The 22,218-nt window shown below is 37.3% G+C and overlaps 1 protein-coding gene across 2 annotated transcripts in view; it reads left to right on the top strand.

Moving 5' to 3' along the window:
- LNPEP (leucyl/cystinyl aminopeptidase) overlaps positions 1-13,647 on the top strand; it is a 99,988-nt gene extending 86,341 nt beyond the window's left edge. For both annotated transcript variants that reach the window (XM_011989410.1, XM_011989412.1), the window contains exons 14-18: positions 4,539-4,723; positions 6,524-6,685; positions 8,627-8,767; positions 9,438-9,519; positions 10,150-13,647. In XM_011989410.1, the coding sequence (XP_011844800.1) occupies positions 4,539-4,723; positions 6,524-6,685; positions 8,627-8,767; positions 9,438-9,519; positions 10,150-10,281 (702 nt within the window). In that variant the 3' untranslated portion in view covers positions 10,282-13,647. The remainder of the gene's footprint in view (positions 1-4,538; positions 4,724-6,523; positions 6,686-8,626; positions 8,768-9,437; positions 9,520-10,149) is intronic.
- Positions 13,648-22,218: the final 8,571 nt, after the last annotated feature.

The raw sequence follows: 22,218 nt of genomic DNA, 5'->3' as shown, positions 1-22,218 counted from the left end.
AACTTGATGTCTTAAAATAACAGAAATTTATTCTCTCATAGTTCTGGAAGCTAGAAGGCCAAAATCAAGGTATTGGCAGAGTAAGGTTTGTTTCTTCTGACAAAGAACCTGTTCCGTTCCCCTCTCCTAACTTCAAGTGATTGCCAGCAATCCTTGGTATTCCTGGGCATGTTGGTGCCTCACCGCGGCCTTTGTCTCTGTCAACCCAGTGTTCTCCCTGTGTTTCTGTGTCCAGATTTCCCCATTCTTAGATTAAGATCCATCATAATCCAGGATGACCTCATCTTAACTTGATTGTACCTGCAAAGACCTTATTCCTAAATAAGGTCATATTCATAGGTCCTAGGCAGACACAAAATTTGAGGGGATACTATTCAACCTACTACAGGTGGCAATAAATAAGATTAGTGCATATCACTCACTTTTTTTCACTATTAAAGGGCAGTGTTGGTTCTGAATATACCCTGTGAGGAGGCAGAATATCTCCCGACTCTGAAGCTGCCCAGTTAAACTTCATAATGGCAGAAGTCAATCTTCTCCTTGCCTCTCTGTTAACTCTGTTTAGAGCTTAGTGCTCAGGAAGCACTTGATACTTACGTTTTCTTTCAACTGCATCTTCATCCGAGATGATTTCCAGCTTTCTGGGCAGATATGTGTTTATTAGGAACATACTTCAAGGAGGGATCCAGGGACTGATGGATAGAGGGCAAGGGCAGAAGGCTTAGTATGTGTTTCCAAGATCGGACGCCCTTTTACTGCTGTATGTCTTCCTATGGTTAGCTAAAAGCCCAGTTAACTTTACTTCACCAAGAGGGAGAACGTGTCTTTTTAACATTCTTATTCTAATATTAGGGCATTCTGGTAGCATCAGTACTCCCAAACTAGGAAATCTGACATTCTACAGTTAGGAATTGGGATGGCAGACATTTATGAATCCTTGGATATGATGTTCAAATGTATTAGTGTCTAAGACTGATTTCTAATTAACTTCTATATCATTGGAACCAAAGTATTATGTGCATTTATTGGTCATTTTGTTATAAAGGCTGCACATGACATATGCTGCATTTTGTGATGCTGTGGTGTTGTGATGGGTAGGGTCTGGAGGCACATTTCAGTTGTGTTAAATTGTTCACATCTGATGTTAACATCTGATCCTAGCCATATTCCTGTTTTATCACTTACAAATCTGTCATTCTTTTACATATGAGGCATTGGTGGGATAAACCTTTGGCAATAAAAACTGACATTTCACTTTTAAGAAACTCAGTTGACCCAGGAAAGAACTCCCTGGGCATATCAGTGTAAAATTAAAGCAGTAAATCAAAATGTAATATACAACATAAGTGCTAGCATCTTTCCCTGCCTGTTTTATTTTAAAAATAATTTTATATTATTGTTGTTGTTGCATTTTATTACAAATCCAGTGTTTGTAGCTTGTATAACCCATCAATTTATTTCCTCTCTCCACTTGCCATTTCACTTTGTAAAATCATAGTTGCATTCTATTGTTGAATGAGCTTAAATTTCAGAAAAATTAATTTGGAGCCATAGAAAAACATTTCATTTTGTTTCTAAAAGAGAAAGGTAATTTGAAGCACATACTATGCTTCATTAATATTACTTAATATTAAAAATAAACCTGGATTACTTATAAAAATGGTATTTTATAACAGGATTTTTCAAATAATATAATTATTCTTTCTTAAAATGTTTTACTCTCTTATGTTATAATTTGAAATACATTTAAGCAACTATTTTGAGAACTTGTCTTAATGATTTCATATGGAGACTAACTAGTAAAATTGCTCCCTGTAATTCGGTGGTGTGACTGCTCAGGAATTAGATCTTCAAGTGTCAGATTTCCTTTGCTTCCAGGACTTTAAGTGCCATTCTTTCCATTGCTGCCTTTGTGTTTTAGTAAACGCTCAGTGAGTATTGCCATTGTTCTTCACTGATTTTTTTTTTTTTAAATAGGATTTCAAGCATGTGATTTTTTTTCTCACATTTTTCATTTGTTCCTATTTGACAGTTATGAGTAGGATTTAAATTTCTTTTCTCCAGTCATTTGGGATGGTTTTCTATCATAATGCTGTTGAGAAAGTAAAGCCAGTGAAGATACCATGTAGAATGAAGTCAGGTGTGTCAAGTGGGATCTCCTGCATTGCTTGTCCATTCCTTGCATTGTCAGTCAGCATAGCAACTACTTTTCTACTTTGTGTCCTCCCGATGACTCAAAAGCTTTACCACTCACACATTCCACAAGGTGTCTGTTCTGTGTTTCATTGCTTTTGAAATAAACACAAGCAAGTTGACATGTTATCACAAACCTTGAGTTCTTTTCCTTGCAGATTCTTTTTTTCCATTCTCATATTCAGCTCCACAAGATGCTTATTCAGAGTAAGTCATTGCTAGGGTAATGGCCTCAATAGTTTAAAAATTTCCAAATAGGATTCATTTTAGGTATTGACAGTGGTAGTCAGTGGTACGCACTGTCAATACCTAAAAGAAAGGAAGAAAGCAATGCTCTGTGAAGAACTTGAGCTAAACTTCTGAAGTTAAGGGTTTTTGTATGTGGTCGTCTGTGGTACATGATTACTTGAGATGAGATGCCACGATGGTGGTGGAGGTAAAGAAGTACCAGTGGGAAGAAATCCTCCCATGCTGATTACTGCAGAAGGGGTATCTGTTGAACTTTTTTCATTTTGGTCCTCCTTACGTAGCCATGAAGGTTTTCTAAAGAATACCTAAAAATGGCCGGGCGTGGTGGCTCACACCTGTAATCCCAGCACTTTAGGAGGCCGAGGCGGGTGGATCACGAGGTCAGGAGATCGAGACCATCCTGGCTAACATGGTGAAACCCCGTCTCTACTAAAAATACAAAAAAGAAATTAGCCGGGCATGGTGGCGGGCTCCTGTAGTCCCAGCTACTCGGAAGGCTGAGGCAGGAGAATGGCATGAACCCAGGAGGCAGAGCTTGAAGTGAGCCGAGATCACGCCACTGCACTCCAGCCTGGTTGACAGAACAAGGCTCCATCTCAAGAAAAATAAATAAATAAAGAATACCTAAAAACATTTTTTATATCAGAATGTTTGTTCCTTCTAGTGGTATTCATAAAAGCATATTTCATATGATGCTTTTTAAAATCTCATGTGTCCTCACCCCCCACCCACCGTGCACAACTTGCAGAATGGAAATACATCGACATGCTATTAACAGCTTTGGTGTTTTTATTTTGGAGAGGGTTGAAAAAAGTGTTTATTAGTACCTTAATACCACAAGTATACGTTTAGCAATGACATCCCATACCAATGGACTAGATAGTAGATGATATTAATGAATAACTATTAGTTTTCTTAAGTGTGATAAGGTATTATGGTTCTGTAAGAGAATGTTCTGATATCTGTGAGTTGCATGCCAAAGTATTTATAAATGAAATATCATATCTGTATCTTACTTTCATATTGTTCAGCTAAAACAAGAAAAAACGTGTGTGTGTGTGTGTGAGAGATACACACTTGAAAACGAAGCAAATGTCAATGCTAAAAACTGGTGAATCTAGATGAACAGTGTATGGGTGTTTATTGTACTATCTTTTTTTGTAGGTTTGAAAGTTGTTTAAATAAAAACTTGGGAGAAAAAATAAACTATAAACAACTATTCTTCCCTGCAGGCCTCATTTTCTTGCTAATTTGGTTAATTTGTTATAACATCAAACTAGTTGATAATGTTAGATATACCTTTAATATTGGATTCAGAAACATTTAAACATTAACTATCAGTAAAGAAGTTTATTTTTCTCTTATTGCTTTATAGGTTTATAGATTGTAAAGTCACAAGGTCAGGAAGTTCTGACTTCCTTCCAGCAGTGGTTATAAGTGACACTTTTTGGCAGGAAAATAACTTCTAGCTGAGTACAGATAGAACTGCAGCATAAAGTTTCTCTACTGCACAGAAGTCATTAATTTTTTTCTGAGTTAACATCACTAAAAGTTCCCCTTAGCTATAGCAGTCTTTTGCATAGCCTTTACATCAAATGGTTTCATCCCAGCTGTATGTGGACTTCATATGTCAGTTGATATTTAATGAGTAATATCTATGCCTTTTTTTTTCCTCATTGGATAAATTTTGGGGAAAAGAGATCTGATTGTCCTAATTTTTTGTGTTTTTTTGTTTTATTTTTGTTTTTTGAGGCGGAATCTTGCTCTGTTGCCCAGGCTGGAGTGCAATGATGCTATCCCGGCTCACTGCAACCTCCACCTCCTGGGTTCAGGTGATTCTCCTGCTTCAGCCTTCTGATTAGCTGGGATTACAGGCACCACCACCATGCCTGGCTAATTTTTGTATTTTCTAGAGATGTCATTTCACCATGTTGGCCAGGCTGGTCTCAAACTCCTGACCTCAGGTGATCTGCCTGCCTCGGCCTCCCAACGTGCTGGAATTACAGGCATGAGACACTGCCTGGCTGTAATTGTCCTGTTTTTTTCTGATTGTCCTAATTATTATTAAGCCATTATAATCTATTTTGTCTCTCTAGACCAGGGTATTTAAATTACTTCAGAACCAAATTCAACAACAAACTTGGACTGATGAGGGCACTCCATCTATGCGAGAGCTTCGGTCAGCCCTGCTGGAGTTTGCCTGCACCCACAACCTGGGGAACTGCTCCGCTACTGCCATGAAACTGTTTGATGACTGGATGGCATCCAATGGAACTCAAAGGTGAAGTATATCTCTACTTAGATGAATTATCTTCTTTTTCTTTATCTCACATCTTACACAGAAACCAGGGTATTCTCATCCTGGGTCAAAAATGTTATAAAACTGAGTGTTAGTGTAGGTGAACTCTATGTATCTGCATTCTCAAAAAAGACTTTTAAAAAAATTATGGTAAAATACACATAACATAAAATTTACCATCTTAACCATTTTTTACTGTACAGTTCAGTAGTGTTAAGTATATTCACATTATTGTGTACTTATTTTCAGAACTTTTACATCTTGCAAAACTGAAACTCTGTACCCATTGAATAATTCCTCACTTCCTCTCTCCACCAGTCCCTGGTAACCACTATTCTACTTCCTGTTTTTGTGAGTTTGACTACACTGTGTATCTCATATAAGTAGAGTCATAGAGAATTTGCTTTTTTGTGACTGGCTTATTTCATTTACCATAATGTCTTCAAGGTTCTTCCATGTTGTAGCATGCATTAAAATTTCTTTCTTTCTTTCTTTTCTTTTTTTTGGAGACGGAGTCTTGCTCTGTCACCCAGGCTGGAGTGCAGTAGTACGATCTCAGCTCACTGCAACCTCCACCTCCTGGGTTCCAGTGATTCTCCTGCCCCAGCCTCTGGAGTAGCTGGGATTATAGGCATCTGCCACCACACCTGGCTAATTTTTGTATATTTAGTAGAAATGAGATTTCACTGTGTTAGCCAGACTGGTCTTGAACTCCTGACCTCAGAAAATCTGCCCGCCTAGGCTTCCCAAAGTGCTGGGATTATAGGCATGAGCCACCACACCTGGCTAAAATTTCTTTCTTTTTAAAGGCTGAATAATTTTCCATTGTATGTATATACCACATTTTGTTTATCCATTCATTCATGGACAGACCTTTGTGTTGCTTGTACCTTTTAGCTATTGTGAATAATAATGCCATGCACATGGGTATGCAAATATCTCCTAGAGACCCTGCTTTCAGTTCTTTTGGGTATGTACCCAGAAGTAGTATTGGTGGATCATATGGCAATTCTAGTTTTAATTTTTTGAGGAACTGCCATATTGTTTTCTACAACAGCTGTACCATTTTATATTCCCAACAACAGTGCACAAGCATTCCAATTTCTCTACATCCTTGCCAGCACTTGCCATTTTCTGGGTTTTTTGATAGCAGCCATCCTAATGGGTGTGAGGTGATAAAAAAGTGTCTTAATTTAGAAATAAAACATGGCAGGTAGAGTTAGCAGTTAATAGAAAAGCTGTTGGTGGTAATTGGTTCTCTCCAGCTCCTTACCATACATTTTGGAGAGAAGATTCAAGCATCAGATGAAGAGTTGGGGTGGAGGATTTGGATAACCTTTTGAGGTCTTTCCAAGCTCTGAGATCTTAATAAAGGCAGTAGTCTATGTTTTCTCCCTGTACCCCATTTACTGCTATATTTCTACCATGAAACTTATCACACTGAATTGTAATGCATGTGTTTATTGCTCTATACTTTGGAATAGCCTGTGAGTTCTCAGAAGACAGAGGCTCTCATTCCTCTTCCGCTCCCTAGTGTCCAGCCTGTTGCCTGCCTAGTTCTTTGTGAGTTCTCAGTGAATGTTAAATTGAACTGATGTATCCATAGTTGCACTACTAGGGAAATAGCAGTCACTGAATTAAACTTTTTCTCGACCCTAATTGTGTACTCAAACTTGTTATTATTACCGACCCTCACACCAGAAACTCCACCACAGCCAACTCTTCGCCTTTGTATTCAGAATATTTTCTTGTTATTCTCATGTTTGACCACCTCTCTTACAGCCTGCCTACTGACGTCATGACAACTGTGTTCAAAGTTGGAGCAAAAACTGACAAAGGCTGGTCTTTCCTTTTGGGCAAATACATTTCTATAGGCTCTGAAGCAGAGAAGAACAAAATACTAGAAGCACTTGCCAGCTCAGAGGATGTGCGGAAGCTTTACTGGTATGAAACCACCCGAGGAATATGATATACAGAAACCAAAAGAATACAAACACCGTGCTCCTGGGTAGGAGCTCATTGTTGAGGGGATCTCCTTTCCTCCCTCTGTTACAGGCCAGGCCTAAGTTGGACAGTGTGCTGAGGAGACCACAGGTGCTGGGCTTTATCTTTATGGACAAGCAGAAAATCCTTTGCCCAAAAGGGATTGCAAGATGTCAGGAGTCACAGCCCCCCTCCTACTCCTTGCTCAAAAAGTCTTCCTCCCCTTGGAGTGTTGTCTTGTACCCCACAATTGGTACTCCATATTTTGGGACCAAAGCATTGCTTTGTGCAAGCTGTCATTTTAAAAATGCAGACATTTCAGAAAAAAATAACATATTAAACCTTCTGGGTTCTATGTTCATATGAATTTATTTGTCAGACTTTTCCTTTTTAATAGGTAGTGATGAAGGCCCAGAAGTAGGAGTGTCATACGGATGAAGGTAGGGCAGCAAGTCAGGCCTCCTGACAGAAAGAACAGGCAGTGGTGGGGTCGAGGAGCTCTACGTAGCCAAGAGGAATATGGAGGTATCTGGTGTAGCGAAAGAGCACAGATGTTAAAAGTCACACTGAGGATAGAAGGAGGCTTCTGGGTCTCATTACTTCTGTTGTATGATTTTGCTCAGACAAATCTTGATAGTGTCCCAGAGATGTCCTCAGTACCTGTCCAGACGCACTTACCAAAAGATACACTGTAAATAGTCATTTTCTTTAAAGTATTAGCCAACCTCTTACTTAACAAATAGAGAAAAATCATTGTTTTTAAACTGTACTAGTAATACACTAATAATGCCCATGATAAAGTATTCAAACAGTACCTAAGAATATAGAGTAAAATATGAAAGCATTTCTCATGATCCTTCACTTCCATTCTCGTTTTCTCTGTTAACAACAGTGTCAGTCCTGGTCTTTGTATTCATCTGTGGGAATAGATATATGTACAGATGTATGTATGTACATACATATATACCTACATATTTAACCTCATTTTAAAAACCACATTAGTTTTATACCATACTCAGTGTTTTGTGACAGTCTTTTTAGTGAATGATCAGTCTATGAGATTTTCCATGTCACTTCATGAAGCCTGCTTTATAAAAAAAGAAAAAAAAAAAACTAAAGTGTTTTTATGGCTTCATAATATTCTGTAGTATGGCTCTATCATAATTTATTTAACCCATCACGTTCTGTTGTGCTTTTGTTTTTTTCCCTCCTAAAAATACTGCCACAGTCTTGGAGTAGGGGGTGGTTTCTCACTGTAAACAGATAGTATAGCATAGTAGATGAGAACTGCTTTCGTTCAGATATCAGGCTTTGGTATTTATTACTGTGTAACTGTGGGTCAATTAGATAACCTCAATTTCTTCAACTATAAAATTGAGTTAGGTAGTATTAATAAATACCTACTTTATAGCATTGTTGTGTCAAGGACTTAGAACATTATTTAGTACATAGTGTCAGTAAATGTTTACTATGAACATTAATAAGAGTATATTCTGAAATGTATCCTAATTTTCAAATAATTCAAATGGCCTAGTTTTTTAAAGAATAGTAGTATAACATACCTGCCCATTCAAATCAAATAAGGTTTTTACCAGAAAAAAATACCCACCTCCCAAATTGTAATAAATTCTACCAGAATGTATTTCCAAAATGTTTTTACTATTTAAAAACTGTTTATTGTCATGTGACAATATAGGTAAATGTCTGTTTCATTGGTGAGTTCTTTCTTGGTTAAAAAAAATGACATTTTCAATCTATAGATCAATCATAGACTAACGCAACAGTTATTTCTTGAGTTGCTACAGAGCTTTAATTAGGAAACCATACTAATTTTAATTTAAGTTCAGTCATCACTTCTTCATGAATAATAATTTTGGAGGCTAAATCTGCTTTGCTCTTCAGGTTAATGAAAAGTAGCCTGAATGGAGATAACATCCGAACACAGAAGCTGTCTTTTATCATTAGAACAGTGGGTCGACATTTTCCTGGACACTTACTGGCATGGGATTTTGTCAAAGAGAACTGGAATAAGCTTGTACAGAAGTAAGTTTCTCAGAGAACTATTAACTTTTAGTATTCTCAAGTTGTGCATTTGAAAAAAGCTCCCAGTGTTGTGTTGGCTCACAGAAGTTAGGATTTTCTGTGAGAGGAAAAATACTTCCATGACAGTTTAATTGAAACATCCGGAAATTTTCACATTTGTTAACATAATTCCATAGCATGAATCATTTAACAGTAGCATTCCATCTAAGTTCTAATTAAGGCTAGCCTTGCTTGGCACCAGGTTACTTAGCTCAGCATGGCTACAGACCATTTCACAGCAACCATTTAGCTATGCATATTGAAAAATACCTCTTGAAAAAACGAGATGCATTGCCAAGGCATCAGTTAAGAACTCACATTCAGCTAGATGCAGATGTAGGTTTTTTGCTTCTTTTAAATCCATAACGGCATTTCTGGGTGTACAGTGTGATCTTTGACGATATTAAGCGGATTAATAATTTGTCTACATGTTCCGAACTCTTCCCTTTTTCTGCCCACCTTTCTTTCCCGCTGGCAATAAGTATGCATAGGGCAACCCCGGTTTCCTCAGCTGTGGTTCCGGAAGGAGGATTCCACTCTGTCTTTGGCATTAAAGACTCCTTTGCACTCAGGAACAATGTTTTACCAGCAGCTGCCAAATTTTTTTGCTCTTGTTTTTGTGTTTCTTCAGGTTCCATCTGGGGTCCTATACCATACAAAGTATTGTTGCTGGATCAACTTACCTGTTTTCAACAAAGGCACATTTATCTGAGGTTGGTTTTATAAAATGCTAATACAGAGACTGGGCAACCCTCCACACACCCCGGGCAGGCTGCTCAGTTTAAGGGAGATGGTGGATTTTTGTGCTAATTCCTGTCTCTTGTCTCTGTCTTCCTTAATCAGTACTAATGATTCAGCATTGTGATTACTTCTAGAGTGTGGCATATATGATAATGATGATTCAGCATTGTGATTACTTCTAGAGGGTGGCATATATGATAATGAGGAAAAATTCTGATTCCATTCTCTTCCCTTGTCTCCCTAATATAAATAATTTAAGGGGTCATAAAATTGTTCGGAAGAATTGCATTCTTAGGGTGAATTCGTAGCACCAAGCCTTTGGACTCTACCTTATTTATTGTTACTTAAACATCTCCTCAGTTCCATTTTAAGTTAGAAAAATGTATCCATGTGGGAGTAAAAATATTTCCTTTTTAAAATTATTTCAGATATCACCATATTGATTGGGAACTCCATGTAGATACCTTGAATATTAAAGTACTTCTTTCTACTGCTTTCAAGATAGCAGCATAGCCATCACTAAGTTAAAGTTTATTTTAAAAGCTGGAGTTACCTAAGGTTTATTGTCCTTCTTTTGAAATTCTTCTGTGTGGAACTTACAGGTTCAGGCATTCTTTGAAAATCAGTCAGAGGCAACCTTCCGGCTTCGTTGTGTCCAGGAGGCTTTGGAAGTCATTCAGTTGAATATCCAGTGGATGGAGAAGAACCTCAAAAGTCTCACATGGTGGCTGTAGCATGCACAACCGCACCTCATTTTGTCGCCCATTCAGAGAGCTTGTAAGCTTGGGCTCTGCTGCTTTTTCAAAAGCCAAGGTAAAGCCAGGATCGCTGCCAAGTTGTTTGCACTCTTAGGAGTTCTAGTTAGCTCAGGGCCTGACTGTATTTTTCATCCGTCTTTTCTGAAATGTCTTTGGGCAGTATGTAGTTATTTATTATAAAATTATATTCACCTAAATGCCAACCATCTACAAAAACAATGAGTAATTTTTCTACTTTGAAGATACACAAATGGGGGAAAAAAACCCTGTTTTGGAATTCTGTTCTATTCCTCAGTATACAGAAAGTTACTGACACAGTAAAACAAGGAAAGTTCTACCCTAAGAGCCACCATCACTGCAGGCTGCTGATTTGTCAGCCATCTGTTACTTCTTATTGATAGATGGTATTGGAATGTGGTACAAAGTTAGCTCTGAAGAATATGATAATGAAGACAATAAAGCATGCACTGTAAGAACTGACCTCAGGTGTGCAAATCTACTTTGATTTGGGGTTTTGATTAATTCTTTATTTTTCTGAAAAAAAGTTTAAATAATGTCTGTAACTATTGTGTTTTTTTTTCTGCAGAATAGCCAGGTGCTACAGATTTTTTAAATTTTTGTTGTATTGAAAAGCTAAACAAGGCCAAAAGGTTAAATGTTTTGAATATTTAAGGCTTTCTTTTTCATCTTTTATAACGTTACCATAGAAAACTGTTCCAAACTGAGTTAACTTTAATTATAATTATTTCATTCATATATGGTGATAGTCCCCAAATCTGTACACCTTTATCACTCCCTGCCATAGATATACTTTAGGTTAGTATTTCTGCATTCGTGGCAAGCATTTTGCTAACACCAGTGTTTTTCATTGTGACTTTTATCACTATTACTAAGAATGCAATTTAAGTTGCCTTTTGGCATCGTAGATCATAGAAACTTTCTCTCTGAATCATACCCATGTGTGAATTTTCATTTTATATGATAGTGTAGCATATTATAAGCATATTTTAAAACAGGGCCTTTGAGAAATTGAAAAAAAAATTATTTGAAGTTCACCATAGTACCTTAAAGGAACAAAGAGAATGTGGGATAGGAGTAACTTGAATTCGTGTTTAGTATGGTGGGCTTTGAATTTTTTTCACTATCAGAAATCGTGCTTTTGTTTAGTTAAAAATTATAGTTTTTCTTTTTTGTGTGTCCAAACTAGCATAAAAGGAGTGGTCAAAGAAGGAAAGAAAGAAAAATGAGGGAGGATGTCCAAAGCTGTATGGCATTTTACTCTTTCTGAAAGAGAAATACTGTACTTGAATTTTTGAGCTATGCAGACTTATACCTAGATTGTTGTGTTTCTTTGATTCTTAGGAGAAAAGCTGTCTTCCTAATAACTCTTGAGAACTTTATATGTTTGAAAACAGTTTCTATGTACATAAAAAGGGTAGTTACCCATTTGTGAGCACTTAAAACACTCCACAGAGTCAGACAGTGGGAAAGGTCACCTTTTTTTATTCAGCAGGTATAAAGTTAGAATGTATGGAATTGTGAATAAAATTATATTTTATTTTATGAAAATATTTTTATATAATAAAATTTAAAAGGCTGGTAAGCTAAAAAAATAGTCGTCTTTAATCCTAGTGTGTTTTCCCCAATTTAGTCTTTTCTAAACCTTATCTGTTTTAGAGTAGAAAATATTATATCCTGAGAATCACAGAATCATCTAAGTATGTCTTATTCAACTGAGGTGATTGTAAGTCTTTATTCTTGTGCTTTCGTTAAATAAATGATAATTTAGTTGATAGTGAAAGTTAATGTGTTTTTATATTTTTGGAGTGAGGGAAAAATACTAAACTTTTGAGAGTTTTGTTGTTGTTGCTGGTTTTTTACCATGTTGTACTAAATTCCACTTTGATACAAAATTTAAATTTTGTAACTTCTCAAAATCAGTTAAGATTCTTCAGTTTTACCTGTGCTTCTTGACATCGCTCCTGTAATGTATGTTAGTTAACTCTGCATATGGCAAATCTTGTCTTGAATTATGTCATTTCTCTCCCTCTCTCTGTCTGTCTCTGTCTCTCTCTCTTTCTCTCTCTCTCTGTCTCTCTCTGTGTGTGTGTGTGTGTGTGTGGTGTGGGGGGTATTGTTATGAGTAAAACCTTATCAAAACTTGGCCTAAAAAAGAGATAACTCATGATCCATTGCTATCTTTATTACTCAAAGGCTGTTCATTCCCATGATACCAGATTCATAGTAGTTGTAGGTTTTTGTTGTTGTTGCCCTTAACTTAATTACTTATAGTTTTAGTAGGCCTTGCCTCAGTTTTTCCCACAGAATTCCATAATTTTAATGTTGAACTAACCCATCTATCTAGGACTTCTAAAAACTACATCAGGAAGGTGAGGTTAAATGAGAGGTAGAACTTGTGGTGTGATAGGTATAATGGTAGCTTTCAAAGTTTTATCTTCTCAAAACATTGTCTTAGCCACTGTATTTCTGAGAACTCAGACTGAAGCACAGAAGTCACAGTATGCTTCTTTTATTTAAGCACACAGATTCATGACACAAGTACTTGTTGAACAAGTGTTCTCATTGCAGAGAGGTCTACTTGAATATAAAAGGGACATCATACTAGATTATTTTAAAAAAGAGAATTGGAAATCTAGAATTGTGGAAGAAATATTTATGCTTTGGAGATCTAAAAAGTTATGAATGTAGGAATTGGATGAGTCCAGTTTGTTCTGTTAATATAAAATGGTTAGATATACTAAACTGCAAGTAGTATCAGCTTCACCATAAGCTTGGGCCTTCCTCCATCCTGTTTTATTTAAGTCTCTTTAAATGAAATTTTGTTGTCATTGTTTCAGCGTTCATGAACTTTCTTAGTATCACAGGTTCTACTTTAATTTTCTTTGCCATATGTGTTTCCATTTTATGGGACATTAGCCACCATAGGAACAGAAGAGTTGTCAGAAGACTCCTGGGTATAGTGAGCAAATCAAGCTGCATCAGTATTATAGGGTACCAAACAGAATCCTTTCTATCAGGAAATAAGAAATCAATTAAATGTTGGCTGGGTGCGGTGGCTCACGCCTGTAATCCCAGCATTTTGGGATGCCAAGGTGGGAGGACCATTTGAAGCCAGGAGTTCTAGACCAGCCTGGCCAACATGGCAAAAGCCCATCTCTACTAAATTATAAAAATTAGCTGGGCGTGGTGGTGCACACCTGTAATCCCAGCTACTTGGTAGGCACGAGAATCGCTTGAACCCAGGAGGTAGAGGGTGCAGTGAGCCAAGGTTATGCCGCTGCACTCCAGCCTGGTTGACAGAGTGAGACTGTCTCAAAAAAAAAAAAGAGTTAAGTGTTGATTTTGTTGGATTACTGACAGCTTGTTGAGGTGGATTTTAAAAAGAGTCTGTTCAAACCAAAGTACCTGGAACCATAATCTGCCATCAGATTGCTAAACATTCACATAATCCCCATGTTTCACAGGGCTACAGGGAAGGCAAATACATCTCAGGTGAGCCACTTCCAAGGAGAGCAGTTCCTGGGCTGCAAAACTAGATCTGGATTTTGTTACTTGGGCCTCTCTAAAAACCGAGGTCATGGATATGACGTAGCTTTTCTTCTCACCTTTGCCATTGTTACTTTTGTATTTATGGGAATTAAATCTCTTTTTAAAGAGCTTCCTTCCCCCTTTACCCCATTTGTATTTTTTAAAACTAAGGTATATATATTTGCTTGTTTTTGCATTCTTTTATTTTGTGCTCCATTCCCTGCTTTGCCAAGTAAGTACCACATAAAAGTGGAGGTGCAAAAGTATGGTAAATCTCCTCCCTTAACCTTATTGCCTGCGTGGGTGATAGCTAATAGAAAAGTTGATGGATTTTTCTCAGTGGTTTTTTTGGGAGTATATACTTTTAAAATGTACATATATGTTTTTGATAGTTTTTGCATTATTTCATTTTGTATATTTTTTTCCTAATGAAGAGTGATATATCATCCTATGAAAATTTCATCTACCCTTCCCATGTTACCTATATGGGCAATAGCTACAGACTAGTTATTTGGTTTCCTTCTTTGGAAGAAGGTGGTAATGTTGAGAGGAGAGCAGGGTATGTTCTTTTAAAAGTGTGTACAGATGTTTTTGCTATTTTGTGTTATTTCATTTTGTATTTCATTCATCCATTTTGTGGACGTGTAGCTAAAACGTGGTGGTCCAAAAGCATGACAGATGTTCCCTTTGCCTTTATCCTTATTGTTCGCATGGACAGTAACAAACAGAGCAGTCCTAGTTGCTGTTGTTTTGATCTAGTCTTGGGGGCTGGGGTTGTATATTCTTTCAAGTGTGTATAAATATTATGCCACCTTTTTATACTTCATTTTATACTTGTTTCCTTGTATGGATGCATATATAATGAAAACTGAGGTTCAGAGTATGACAAATCTCCTCTTTTCCCTTTTCCTTATTGCCTATTTAGGCAGTAGCTAATAGAGTAGTTTGTTTTGTTTTGGGGTGTGGGAGAGAGTGGAGTATGCACTTAATGTATATAAATATACTTGCTACTACATTGTATTACTAATTTAGTTCACACTGTGTCCTCATGGACATGAAAGTACCAATGAAATGTGGAGATCTCGATGTGTAACAGTCTCCCATTCTCCTCATCACTTATTGACTACTGGGAAGCAGCTAACAGAGTAGTTGTCAATGGAGTATTTGAGGTGAACGGGAGCGATGGGGAAGGTAGGAAAATGCACTTAATGTATATACTTGTTTTTACTACTACATTGTATTAATTCATCGGGTGCCCAGACTGAATGGTACCTAATGAACCATGGAGTTCCAGATGTATAACAGTCTCCTCTTTTCCCTTTCCCTTATTGCCTATGTGGGCAATACTTAGAGTAGTTTGGGTTTATTGAAGATTTTTTGCTAGGAGAGAGAAAATGGTTTCAGGGTAAAAGTATATACTTTAAACGTGTATATAAATGTTTTTGCTACTTTTCTGTCACTACCTTTCTTACCTTGTCCTTTACATGGATATGTGAAGAAAATTGAGGTTCAGCCTGTAACAACTCTCCTCTTGTCCCCTTCCCTTAGATTGCCTGTGTGGGCAGGTGTCTAAGAGAGTAGTTGATTAGCTTCAGGGATTCTTCTGTGGGTATTGGGGTATATACTTTTGTATATGTATGTACATATTTTTACTTCTTTATTATAGTGTTTCGTTGGGTACCCGGTCCTTCACTTGGACGTGTAGGTTCCTAATGAGCTGTGGAGTTATGGATGTATAACAGTCTCTTCTCCCTTAACCCTTTTTATGTATATGGGCAATAATTTTAAAGTAGCTTGGATTTTTTGAGGTTTTGAGGGGCGGGAGGGATCTAAGGGCAGATTATATACTTTTTAAAAATGTATATATACTTTTCATTACTATATTGTATTATTTCATGCTGTACCCAGTCCATTGCTTGGACTTACAGGTACCTAATGAAACGTGGAGGTCCGGATGTATGAAAATCTCCTCTTTTCCCCTTTCCTTATTGCCTCTGTGGGCAATAATTATAGAGTAGTATAGATGGTTTTTCTTTTTTACTCTATCTCCCTATCTCCAGGAGGGTGGGGTGTGCACTTTTAGAAATGTATATAAATGTTCTTGCTTCTTTTTCCTGTTACTTCATTGTGTGCCAAGGCCTTTCCATGGATACTTAGGTACGTAATGAAAATTGAGGTTCATTCTATGAAAAAATCTCCCCTTCTCCCTTTCCCTTATTGCCTGTTTTGGCAATGACTAGTAGAGTAGTTTAACGGATTTATTTTTTTGGTGGGGGGAGGTGGGGGAATTTCTGGGTGTGTCTTTTTTTTAATGTATATAAAAGTTTGCTAGTTGTTGTTGTTGTTGTTGTTCTTTCACTCTCAACACAGTTTTTTGTTTAGAGTTGTAGGAATCAAATGTAATGAGGGACCCAGACCCAGGAGTGTGGTAAATATTCTTTCCCTTCCTCAGAGCCTGTGTATGCAAGCAAATAGTATATGAGCACTACAGGGCTTGGGTTTTGGTTTTTTGCTTTTGAGGGTGTTAATGAGGAGTGACATTGTGAGAGGAAAAGGCAAGATATATAATTTTTTAATGTATATAAATGTTTTGCCCCTTTTTGGTGTTAACTTCATTTTGAATCTGGTCCTTTGTATGACCACTTAGGTACTTAATAGTAATAAAGTTGAGATTAACTCTATGAAAAATATCCCATACTCCCCATCCCTCATTGCCTAGGGGGCAATGGTAGAATAGATGTTTGGTTTCTTTTGGGGGGTGTCTGGGGTATGTGTGTGTGTGTGTGTGTGTGTGTGTATACACACACAAGAACACACATATTTATATACTATACACACACATTTTAATGTATATAAATATTTGCTACATTCTGTGTTATATAATGTGGTACCCAGTCCTCTGCTGGGACATGTATGTATATAATGAAACATGGAGGTCCAGATGTATGATAACTCTCCTCTGTTTCCCTTCCCTCATTGCCTGCAGGGGCAATAGTTTCATATCTTGGGTTTTTTATTGTTTAATTTTTTTTGTGGGGAGGGGTTCTTTGGGTGGGTAATAGGGGAAAGGACAGTGTCTATACTTTTTAAAGATGTATATAAATGTTTTCATGTTATTGGTTTTGTACCTAGTCCTTTGCATGGATATATAGGTACCTAATGAAAATCGAGGATCAGTGTATGACAAATCTCCCATCCTCCCCTTTCCTTATTGCCTGTGTCGGCAATAGCAAGTAGAATAGCTGTGTGTTGTTTACTTACTTGTCTGTTTTGGAGAGATTTCTATTTTTGGTAGGGGAATATTCTTAATAAGTATAAATATGTTTTCATATCTTTATTTCATTTTGTAGTCTTTTGCATGGCTATGTAGGGACCTAATGAAGTTAAGTTTCATAATATGACACCTCACTTCTTCTTTTCCTACATATGTGGTTATTTTATTTCATTCTCTAGGATCTATTCCATTAAGGATACAAGTATATAGATGCACATACATCGTTTGCTTCTTTTTTCCCCCATTATTTTCCTTTAGCACTAAGTCCCTTGCAAGGGATCTGACTGTACCTAACAAAAATAAAGACCTACTAAATCCCTGCCATCTGGCTGGAAGGTGTAGCAGTGTAGTGATGTAACTAATGGCAACAAGTGTGCAGCAGATAAAACAGGCTCGGCTATGGTTGAGTTGTGAAAGCTAATTAGATCCAGCATTTCTTATGTTGATTCAAATTGAATGAGATAGTGAAAAGGGACCTGTGCTTTTGTAAATTCTAGAAAGGCAAGAGGACAGTATTGAATAAAGGTGTGTTTAAACTTCATTGCTCGTATATCTTTTAGTAACTGGTAAACCGGCAAAGCTGATGAGCCAATAAGAGTGCTGTCTAGAACTCACTTGCAAACCCTTAAGAGTAGCTTCTTTTTGAGGGCTGGACTTCTAGTTCATCTGTAGAAGTCTATTATGATTCCATCAATTGCATAGCTTGTGTACCTGGTAGAAATTGTTTGTTGGAGTGACCCTTTTGAGTTATTGACATGGCTCCGATGAATAGAACATGAGCCCCAAAACTAAATCCAAAAGGAATTTTCTATCTTTCGTCCCCCACATGTGGCAAGACAAGTTAGCCCTTTCCTACCCAGAGTTCTTTTGTGTGACTGCATCTTTCTCCTCTGTTCTCCATTGTGTGCTTTCCTTTTTGTCTTTAGTGCCTACACTGTTAGGTGTTTTCTTCACTGGCATTCACAAATTTAAGCCATTGCTGCCTCATTAGCCTTGTATTTTGTGTGCATATCATGTATGCAGAACTGTATGTTCACTTTAAGCATTCTTACATCACACTGTCTCTTCATCTACCATATGGTAAATGTTAAAACTCCACATTTGTCTGCATCAGAGAAAATGCATGTGCACACATCCTCCCTCCCTCCCTCTCTGCTCTCTTCCCTTCCTTCAAGTCTCTTAGCATTGTTTGTTTTCCCATTTCTGATACTGCTACTCCATGCTGAAGATTTGCCATATTACTATTTTGGAAATATTGAATGATAGAACTCCTAGAAAATTTTCAAAGAAATGTTATATACTGTATATCAAACTCTCAGGTTCTAGTGTTGAAAAAGCCTATACTTTACTATTACTTATACCTGCTGCCATAGTAAAAACTAAGTTTATTCATGACACATTTAAATTTGATCATAAATAAAAGAAAAAAGGGCACCTTTTTCGGAGTTAGTCATGGTAGTCATTAGTGATATTTCTGAACAGTTCTTAACTTAAAATACTTCAAAGGAAGTAAAGGTCATGGCTTAGCTGAAGGAAATGCTCCAGAAATTGGACTTTATAAACCATCAGTACAATAATATGCTGTGTATGTCTGTGTATATAAAATGAGAATTATGGCATAATTGGAGCATTTGCATTATCAACAAACTCAGATTGAGACAAAACTTAGTCTTACAGCTGTCTTGATTAAAGCCAAGTGTTCCATGTTGCTGTGAAGAATAGCCTCTTTCAAATACTTTGGAAAGTAGTCACTTGGAAACTTGTAAAGGTATTACATTTTTATATTTAAACACCTATAGAGATCTTCAAGTCCTTGAGTCTGAGCTTGTGGGTGGAATTCTAAATTTGTATCATAATCTGTCTTTTGTGAAAGATTTTGAAAATATGTACATATAATATTGTATATGCAAATTGTGTTGTTTCACTTGTAAAGGGAAAAGGCTTATTTTTCTTTATATTTCTGATAACTTGTTTTGCATATGACCAGCACTGACTGAAAGGCATGTGTAACTGCAAACACTGTTGCTTTTTTTGTGAAATGAAAATAAAAGTATTTAAATACAAATATTGTGTGGACTCTTTGGATTAACGTATATATAAAGTGGTATTTCTTCTTAGGTTATGACCTCTACCAGGGCAGCTCCTGTACTCATTGTCTTTTGTGGTTAGTTTTTTTATTTCACCAGTATCCAGTATCTTTATTGCATATACCTCAGTTGACATTTGACATTTGGAGGTGGCTAATTCTTTGTTGTGGGGGCTATTCTGTGAATCATAGGACATTTAGCAGCATCCGTCCCATGCCAATTGCAACTAGTTGCCAATAGCAACTCTTGTCCTCAGTTGTGACAACTAAAACCTCTCCTCCAGACATTGCCAAATGTCCCCTGAGGTGAGGGTTAAAACTTTGAGTGGATGCATAGGGCGGAGAACTAAGTAACAGTCACGGGAGCTCCATCAGGACCATTATTTACTGTTTGGACTAAAGCAGTTCTTGTAAACACTCAGGTCACCTAAGTAGCCAGCTGATGCAGTAGTCATACAGTACCTAAATCAGTGTGAGAAATGTCATACATGTCATATGCCAGTGAAACCAAGGAACACTGTCTTACTTTGAAGGTGAGACACTGGATGTTATCAGGGAAATATCCCTTGTGTTGATTCACGTATAAGTAGGAATATGAGTGCTCCTAGGTACTCCACAATACTCCACAGATACTCATTTCCTTCCCTCAGTTTATTTGCCTAAGTATGCAAATGAATCAAGCATACCTAAGTCTCCATTCTAGCTAGAAAAAAATTGTTTGCAACTTATGCATTAGAGGGCATGATTGAGAGAAGTTGGCCAAATATTTTAGGACCTCAGATTACTAGTGCTAGAAGGAAAACTTCCTTCCACATGACCTAGTCTAAATTTCCTCCTTTTTCAGATTAAGGGCATTAGAAGTTATGCTTGAGCTAAAATCCCACATGATATAACATTGTATGTTAAATTTGTATATGTTTTTAGATTAGAAACAGTTTATATGCATCATTTTTGAGACAAATGATGTGCAATTGCCTGTGGGATACTTCTTCTTTGGAGAAGAGAGTATTAGAATTTGCTGTTGAAAGAGGTGTTTCATTAATGTTGAGTGCAGAGCTAAATTAAACTATCCTAATGTTTTCACTTTTACATTTAATGATGCCGTGAATGATTCAAACAACATGATCTCAAAAGAGTAGCGGTTTTTTTTGAATGTTTAAATGAAGTGAATTACATTGACGTAATCTCTCAGGTAGAAGATACTAATGTCAGAAGGTTCAGACACTCCTTCACCACCAAAGGGAATCTCAGGAAGGAGGGAGGGTGGTTAGCATTGGTAAAGTAACAACTGCCACAATGGCAGAACATAAATATTAAGCTTCACCAACTACAGGTAGAAAGTGAAAATGAACCATTTTCCTAAAGTACAGTCATGTGCCACAATGATGGTCCCATTATAATGGAGCTGAAAAATTCCCATTGCCTTGTGACATCTTGATCCTAACCCGGTCTAGGCCAAGGCTAATGTGTTTGGTTTTGTCTTAGTTTTTTAACAAAAAGAGTTAAAAAATAAGTTAAAAATTTTTAATATAAAACTTATAGAATAAGATATAAAGAAAATTATTTTGTACAACTGTATGATGTGTTTGTGTTTAAACTGTTATTACAAATGAATCAAAAGTTAAAACATTTTAAACAATTAAAAAGTTTACATCAAGCTAAGGTTAATTTATTATTGAAGAAAGAAAAATTATTTTATAAATTTAGTGTAGCCTAAGTGTACAATGTTTATAAAGCCTACAGTAGAGTACAGTAATGTCCTAGGCCTTCACATTCACTCACTCACTCACGCAGAGCAACTTCCATTCCTGCAAGCTCCATGCATGGTAAGTTTTCTACACAGCTGCCCCATTTAACAAATCTTCTTAACACTGTTTTTTACCGTACCTTTTCTATGTTTACATGTATTTAGATGCACAAATACCTTTGTGTTATAATTGCCTATGGTATTCAGTACAGTCACAGGCTATACAGGTTTGTAGCCTAGGAGCGAAGCAATAGGCTATACCATATCGCCTAGGTGTGCGGTAGTCTAAACCACCAAGATTTGTGTTGTTTGCACCATGATGAAATCAGCAAACAACGCATGAGTGTAGTTTGAAATCAGCCCGAGATGGGCCTTCTGTCCTCAGCCACAGAATCCTAGACTTTGAGAGTAGACTGACATCCTTTCTTTTTTTTTTTTTTTTTTTTTTTGAGACAGGGTCTCACTCTGCCACCCAGGCTGGGGTGCAATGGCACGATAATGGCTCCCTGCAGTGTTAACCTCCTGGGCTCAGACTATTCTCCCATCTCAGCCTCCCGAGTAGCTGGGACCACAGGTGTGTGCCACCATGCCTGGCTAACTTTTTAAAATTTTGTATACTCCCAAAGTGCTGGGATTACAGGCCTGAGCCACCATGCCCAGCCTCTTTCCTATTTTTCAACAGACCTCCTGTTGCCACAAGGACAGGAACTTCAAGAAGTCTACAGGCATGGGGAAAGAGGCAATATTAAACAATTTAAAAACCATTGATTTCACTTGCTTTATGGAGGAGACATAACCTGAAGCAGTTGGCCCTCTTCTGCCCCGCATGCATGTCTGTAGTTTCTTTTCAGCCTTGAGCAAACCTAGACTTGGAACTTAGCACCTCTTCAAGATTCCTTTCCACAAAATGCACTAAAGCCAAAGCATTGCTGAGCAATATAGGTTTTCTCCAAGATAGTACCCAGAGGAGAGTGTAGGAGGGAAGTTACTCTCACATGCCGTAACAGTGTCATCCTCACTTATATTTCTGTTCTCCAGAGCCTCTCCTTTACCTTGCCATTTCTGGGGGGATCTTTTTGTGTGCTCCTCACCCAAATTACACACACATACCCCCAGGCCTTGCTGACACCTCACTCCAAGCACATCAAAAGCTCCACAAAACTAACAGCCTATAGTGAGCAGCTGGCCCCAAGGTTTGGAGGCCTTTTGCTATTTGGACATGCTCCCTGGAGTCTCACCCCTTCCCACAAGCAAGCA

Source organism: Mandrillus leucophaeus, unplaced genomic scaffold, assembly GCF_000951045.1.
Source record: "Mandrillus leucophaeus isolate KB7577 unplaced genomic scaffold, Mleu.le_1.0 Scaffold353, whole genome shotgun sequence".
Taxonomy (NCBI): domain Eukaryota; kingdom Metazoa; phylum Chordata; class Mammalia; order Primates; family Cercopithecidae; genus Mandrillus; species Mandrillus leucophaeus.
Note: the sequence above shows the minus strand (reverse complement) of the source record. Positions and strands in the feature narration are given on the sequence as shown.